Genomic DNA, 7,203 nt, shown 5'->3' with positions numbered 1-7,203 from the left:
TGTATAATCACCTGAATATGGGAATTTTTGTGTTTTTGTTACCTTAGAATGAGCTGATTATATGTACAGATGCCACAGTTCGCCTTCTGTGGAGTCCGCCATGTTACAGACAAACCAAACATTGGTTCAAATTGGGTCTTTCACATTTTTTGTAAGTTTCCTGGCCACCGTAGTTTCTCCTACACACTTTACAGCCCGTTCTCATCCCCAGGTCATTAAATACAGATGGTGTATTTTAGTTAATTGCAATCTAATACTTTGCCACTAGATGCCACTAAATCCTTTAACTCACCTCTTTATCCAGTGTGCAACTGAAATACAGCAAATGCTGTGAAAATTGAAAAATCAGTTAAGGCCAAAATGGACTTTGGCTTCTGCGTGGTGAACCTAACTGTAACTATTCCCAGATCCTGGATTTTGGACTGGCAAGACAGACGGAGAGTGAAATGACTGGTTATGTTGTGACGCGCTGGTACAGAGCACCAGAGATCATATTCAACTGGATGCACTACAGTCAGACAGGTAATAATATTCCCTTCTTTTAATACAGTCGTTTTCAGTTTATTAAGAAATATTGCAGAATATTGCTGTATGCTACGACAAAATATATTACATTTATAGTATTAAAATTCTCTCTCTGCCCCCTTCCCTCGCAGTGGATGTCTGGTCAGCCGCCTGTATCCTGGCCGAGATGATTACTGGCCAGGTGCTTTTCCCCGGACATGACAGTATCCTCATAAATTCAGCTCACGTAATAAAGCTGTGTATGCTCTGTTACAGCAGCCAGAAACTCATAGTGTCCCTAGCATTTTAATGTTTTAAAGGATACTGAAACCTGTGGTGCAGCCTTGTAAGGACATTTTATTGAAATCATCTATCCTTACTGTCCTTACTACTAAGATTTTTCCAGTATTGAGTGTTACACAAATGACTGAATCCAAGCCAGTATGAGAAGCAGCTGCTATGTCATGCATGGAATGTAAGACAGAAATGCAACCTACTGTATGTGTTCAATGCATGTACCCGCTCTGACAGCAGATCTATATGGTGTACGCTGTGCTTAATGAGGCTTCCTTGACCAGCCTGTTCAGGTATCGATCAGCTGAAGAAGATCCTCCGTCTGACAGGAACACCAGACTCCTCCCTGGTTCAGAGGATGCAGAGTAAAGATGTAAGTTCTGTCCAGTTGACATGCTATATTGCTCTGGCTAACATCAGCACTTTGCTGCTTTCATATTTGGTAGTTAAAGGTTATATAGAGGAAACGCATTTGTCACTGGATGTCACATAAGAGCACCAGCATCTCAGACCAAAACAGTGGGACAGAAATAAAATGAAACTCACCAGAACCGCCTTTGTTAGTCTTTCCAACAATCACCATCACCAATCACCAACGCTGTTTCGGTTGAAATAAACCTTTGATTCACAGAGTTAGATGCGAAAATATTTGTGAAAAGGGCTGCAATGGCAGCATCATAGACTAACATTAATCCTTGGGATCCAATGGTCCGTCAAAGTATGTCCACTGTAAGTGCCCGTTTTTGTGACTGACAGGCTCAGATTGTGTCTGACAGGCTCAGATTGTGTCTGACAACATTATAGAAAGGATGCCTATGGAGATAGATCTTTTGTTTAACCAGACTCCATAGACAAAATTGGTAAATTTAGCTTGCATAGCATCATAACTTCATTCAAAGTTATGGAAGTGAAATAAAATTCACCAGAACTGTCTGTTAGTCTTTCAACTGTTCCAACAATCACAAACTGTGGTTTGGTTGAAATGAATCGTTTTATTTACTGTCGTAGATGATTAAAACATCAGTTTCAGTCGCTCTGCTGAGCTGCACACAGAGCAGACAGCTATGTAAACAAACCACAGAGAGGCTGCGATAGCAACACACGCAGAGGGAGCGTGACACCATCCTCTGCTCAGGACACCATTCTTCCACTTTATCTTTACATAGCAAATAATTTTTTCGTGGCACACAGCCATGCTAGGTATGTTATAAATCCCATATAACCTTTAACTCAAATGCATTGTGTATTTCCAATTTAACATTACACATTCTAATTTTGCCACGTTTTTTTCTGTATTTCAACTCATGCTTTGGAATGAAATGTAACCACCCATAACTGTTTTCCAGGCGCAATCATATGTGCAAGGCCTTCCACCACAAAAGAAGAAAAACTTCAAGGAAGTGTTTCCGTCCATGGATGAAAATGGTGCGCTGAACCGCCTCTACTTGTTCACTTCACACTGAAATTCTTTACATATGTTTTAATGGAAAAAGTTTACCTCATCTCTTCGTATATGAAACGTGTGCCCACCTCGTCATTTTGCACTGCTATAAATCTATAGCAAATCTAGTGATCCTCCACAGAGATATAACTGGAGGTTTTGAGTGAGAAAGCCAGAACCCTCCGTGCAAGTTGAGAAAAAAATTGAAAATGGATTTTCTGTGTTGATGCTTGCAGCTGTAGACCTTCTGGAGGGGATGTTACTGCTGGACCCAGAGACAAGGCTAACGGCTAAGCAGGGACTGTCGCACCCTTTCCTGGCTGAATATCACGACACAGAGAGCGAGCCAGACTCCGAGCCCTACGATGACTCATTCGAGAGCCTGGAGCTTGCCGTTGGCGAGTGGAAGAGTAAGTATGGCTGTGGGTTGTGAGTCTTACAATGCACATATACAAATAGATTATCTTAAATCTCAAATCGTCCAGTATGTCAAAAGTAATCAGTGGTTGGTGTGAAAGTGTCAGGATTGACTCTGAGCCACTGTTTTTATCCTCTCAGGTCTCATCCACATGGAGATCATGACCTTCGACCCTGACAACCCCAGTAAGACAGCCATGTAGGATGCTGTGATGTGCAGTGTTTGTTATAATTCATACACATACTGCAAAGGTCAACAACAACGTGGAGCTCAGAGAAACAAATACAAAACACATGAAAATGTCACGAAAGTCTTTTTTTGGTGCGTCTGATATGGATTGCAATACAAATGCATTTTACTTAAGGGCAGCTTTACTTTGTATGGTGGCCTGTAGAGGACAATAGAAAACAGAGAGACTAAGACATTATGCCAGCAATAATGTTTGTATTTAGTAATATTTAGACACCACTTTGAACAGAAATCAGAGGCCTGTATCTCCAACTTTGTCAAAAACAGTGAACCACTGATCTATAAAATGCTGTCTTCTCATTTCAAAAAGTACAAAATGACAAAAAAACCTTTACTCAAGGTCCATTTACTACTTATTTTCTGAGCCTTTTCAACTCACTTGTTCTGTGAAATGTTAGATGTTCGATCCATACAGTGATGAAGGCCGTGAGACGAGGTTGTGAAAACGGGTGGACCTTGAGATTATGTCGTAAAACTTCTATTCCCACTGTCAGCGATAAACTTCTACAAAATATTTATTTTATTGACTACTGCAAAGTAGATGGTAAAACAAATGTGTGAAAATATCCGATGGGAAATGATGAAATAATTACAGTACGTGGTAGGACGATAACCCTGCCTTATAATACAATATCCTTAGTTACATTTTATTTTACTTTACCAGGACAGTTATTGTATATGTCTCATTTTGTATTGTATGTATTCATAATATGTAAAGGGTATATGGTGCAATTTCACTTGGAAAGATGTGGGCATTTATTTTTGATCATTATTTTTACTGTTGGAACCCACTCAAGTGTTCTTAAATAAAAACAGTGTTCAAAAAATGACACCCTGTTAAATTAATGTGTGAATGTACTCACATGGATACTGGCAACAGTCATACAATCATTGATCACTAGAGGGCAGCATTATATCATAGCAAAAAACCTTGGAGGACAGACGGAGATGGGTTTATAGTGGAAACAGTATGTATGCATTTTAAACAATGACACTAGGATTAGTGCTTAATCAGAAATTAACTTGATGTTTCTCCCTAAATTTAGCAAACTTTTCAACATATACATTACTTGTTATTTGCTTTTCAGCTGGGTTTGTAGCAACTAAGAAGAGTGCCTGGCCTTCACATCGTTTCACTCATTTACTGTGACGCCTTTGGGCCTCAAAGGCCTTTGTAATTGTTGTACACAGACATCCACAGGCTTCTCCTCTAGCACCACCATGAGGTTGACATAAGTGGTTCTGAAATGACAGATTGAACTTTTGGCACTCTGCGTCCAGGACCATTGCTGTATGACCAAATACCATTACTAATCAGCCTCAGCTCTTTGTGTTAATTAGCTAATATTAGCATGCAAACATGCTAAGCTAAGATGAAAACGACGATAATCATACCTTCTTAACCTTAATGGCCACTGAGCATGTTAGCATGCTGACATTAGAATTTGGCTCAGAGATCCACCGTGGCTTTGTAGCCTCCCATGATGCATTATGCCACCATCTGCTGTTGCTTTCAGATATCAATCTATTTTAAGATGTTGTTCAGCATTGACCCACAACTTACAATGACACTAAGTAGACATGGCACTGTGAAATTCAATGTCATTTATGTTCCTGTGAAACAACTCTACAAGGTATATTTACAATCACAAATCACATCTGGAAATGGAACATATAAGGCTGCAGATCACCAAGACAAAAATGGAAATACAACTGCTGGACCATCAGTTAAAGGTGGGTGACGTGCCCNNAACAAAGGATTAACAACTGTACAACATTTGTCCTTCTAGGAAATAAAGAAGACCTCATAAAATGAGAGGCATATTGTCGGAGGTGATGGGTCAGTTAGAAATGATTGAAGCATATCATGTCTCTAACAGCTCTTCCATCTCGTGCATCAGCAGGGGGGTCAGGATTATTATCTGGATCATTGGGGGAAAGAGTAGGACATTGTTCTCCTCTAATAGTGGCAATGTTGTGGAGAACCACACATGCCACTATAATGTCACAAGCCCTTTCTGGGGTGACCCTGAGCCTACGAAGGCACTGGAACCGAGCCTTGAGTATCCCGATGGTCATCTCCACTCTGGCTCGTGTCCTGCAGTGAAGTTGTAGTATTGCTGTCTGGTGCCAGGCTCAGGGTCAGGGTTAAGGGTCAGCAGATGGCAGGGGTACCCTCTGTCCAATCGGGGTCTAATAATCCTCTCCCCGATCGGAGATTTCTGCGGAGTATGCGCCTCGACATCAACTGGCTCTTCAAGAAAAGGACACGCCATGTCTGCCACTGCCTTCAGTCTGCAGGCTTCAACTTAAGAGCAGGAGAAACTCAGGGTTAGTTGAAGAAAACCTGCCAGCGAGCAGGTTAGGTTTCATGGAGTATGTTGCCAGGGTAAACGTGACTCGGAGTTAAGCTGAACTGGCTTTGTGAAACCGAAAACTCAGAGTTTTCACTAAACCTGCTTTCTGAAACGGGCCCCTGCTGAAGCAAAAAGTGTGGCTGAGGGTGCAGGACTCTTAAATCTGGAGCCCAGCTCATTGGACCAAACCACTGACTGATATGTCATGGGGCGGATTTGTGTTTAGTTGTAGATGGCGTCCATTTCGTTTACCCCATGTGTGTTATTTGGTTTGGCCAAACCACTATATATATGTTCCCTCTTGTGGCATTGGGTTAGTTTGGAGAGAGAGGGGAAATGAGAGTTGCTAAAAAGTCACAAGTTATTTTTTAATTTTTTAAAAGCAGGTCAAATTTAAAGAGCTAGATAAATGACATAATGGTACACACTCTTGTACAGTAGGTGGTGGTATGCACCTAAAGGTTGTTTGCCATCTGCCATTAAACTAGGAGAAGAACTGTTACGTCAGTTTGTTTAGTTGACACTGTGTCTAGTTGTTGTTTGAGTACAGTTATATTTTGTTGTCATCTTATAGACTTTGTTAATAAATTCTTGGTTTATATTGTTTTTGCATTTTTTGGGTAAATAAAAGCCCAGTTTTTCCAACAACATTCATTCAACATGCAATAAACGTGATGAAGCCAGTGTTTGGTTTGTCTGTGCTGGGCTGTGTATAGGAATACATTATAAAATGTCTGTCTACACAATGGAGTACTTGACAAGAAAAGCAACGCTATAATTTTTCTTTCTGAATCTATAGAGGCAGAATATGTGTGTGTCAGAAAATTATGAGATGTGAAATTTCTAAACTAATGCTCTAGAAGGGTGTTCATGGAAAACAAAAAACTAGGATATTAAATGGATAAGAATGGGTTAAGTAGGTCTAGGCTACACTAAAAATACTCCAAAAACCATCTGTATGGTATGGAAGCCCTTTTTGGCCAGTGTGACAGGAAAAAAAGATTCTGTAAGTCATTATAATGAGAAACTTTCTCAATAGTTTGACTTAGTATTTTAAAATAATGACTTAGTATACTAGATACTAAGTCAACATTTCTCATGAATGACTTACGTAATCTTTTTTCTATCACATTGGCGGAAATGGGCTTCCATAGATATGTAGATATATGCAATACAACTTTTTTAGTTACAAATTCGTTACTTCCACTTATTTATGTTTGAATCTCTGTGGTCTTCTAGCGAACTTATAATGACTCTAAACTACTTGGTGGCATTGTCATTAAACTGGCAGTGATAATCCTTTTGGGACCCCCACAGTCTCTCAGGTACTTAATAGAGACCTTATTTTATGACTTCTTTATCTTGGTACCACTAATACTCCCACAGGAACTTGACACCGCGACCTCACCAATCACGTGAAGCAGCCACGCCTGCAGTCGTGTGTAAAGACTGCAACACCAACCGCGGCACGGGCCGAGGAGAGGCTGACACGATGGAGGCGGACGTGGGTCGCTGCGGGGAGCAGGTTTGAATGAACAGCGCTTGAGTTGAAGTGCAGTGGGTGGAGTTAAGGATGCCTTAGGTGCTACAGGAGAAGTTGATGCCCTCACACGCCGGAGCCATGCGTAATAAGTGCGGCGAGTTGACGAGGATGCTGGAGGCATGTAGGGGCAGGGGACAGAATGCGACTAGTCCGTCCAGATCAAAACAGGCGATGAAGATCCAGGCGGCGAGGCCCATGGGCTGCAGCAAGGTCGGAGAAAACCAGGAGAACGCAGGGTCATCGTTTGGCAATGTCAAAGGAGCGAGGTGGTGCGGGTTTGTCCGGGAAGTCCGCGCAGTCCTCGCCGCGCCATCCCCCGTGTGTGTATAGTCTGCGCATACAAACACTCGGAATAATTTGCCCTAAGACAAAACAACGAACAAATAAAGGTTACTAC

General features: G+C 41.3%; 2 protein-coding genes across 2 annotated transcripts in view; one reads left to right on the top strand and one right to left on the bottom strand.

Annotated features, from left to right (window-relative positions):
- The window catches only part of zgc:171775 (STKc_p38 domain-containing protein), a 10,017-nt gene extending 5,867 nt beyond the window's left edge, over positions 1–4,150 (top strand). Inside the window, exons 7-12 of the mRNA XM_035655935.1 lie at positions 408–522; positions 657–728; positions 1,092–1,171; positions 2,145–2,223; positions 2,476–2,649; positions 2,798–4,150. Of these exons, the coding sequence (XP_035511828.1) occupies positions 408–522; positions 657–728; positions 1,092–1,171; positions 2,145–2,223; positions 2,476–2,649; positions 2,798–2,859 (582 nt within the window). The 3' untranslated portion in view covers positions 2,860–4,150. The remainder of the gene's footprint in view (positions 1–407; positions 523–656; positions 729–1,091; positions 1,172–2,144; positions 2,224–2,475; positions 2,650–2,797) is intronic.
- A 2,691-nt stretch (positions 4,151–6,841) lies between these two features.
- Positions 6,842–7,203, bottom strand: part of LOC118324981 (keratin, type II cytoskeletal 8-like) — a 6,764-nt gene continuing 6,402 nt past the window's right edge. The window contains exon 8 of the mRNA XM_035657507.1: positions 6,842–7,006. Within this exon, the coding sequence (XP_035513400.1) occupies positions 6,842–7,006 (165 nt within the window). The remainder of the gene's footprint in view (positions 7,007–7,203) is intronic.

The sequence above is a fragment of the Morone saxatilis genome, unplaced genomic scaffold, assembly GCF_004916995.1.
Source record: "Morone saxatilis isolate NCDOM2014 unplaced genomic scaffold, NCSU_SB_2.0 Contig15, whole genome shotgun sequence".
Taxonomy (NCBI): domain Eukaryota; kingdom Metazoa; phylum Chordata; class Actinopteri; family Moronidae; genus Morone; species Morone saxatilis.
The sequence above is the reverse complement of the archived record's forward strand: the minus strand, read 5'-3'. Positions and strand labels throughout refer to the sequence as shown.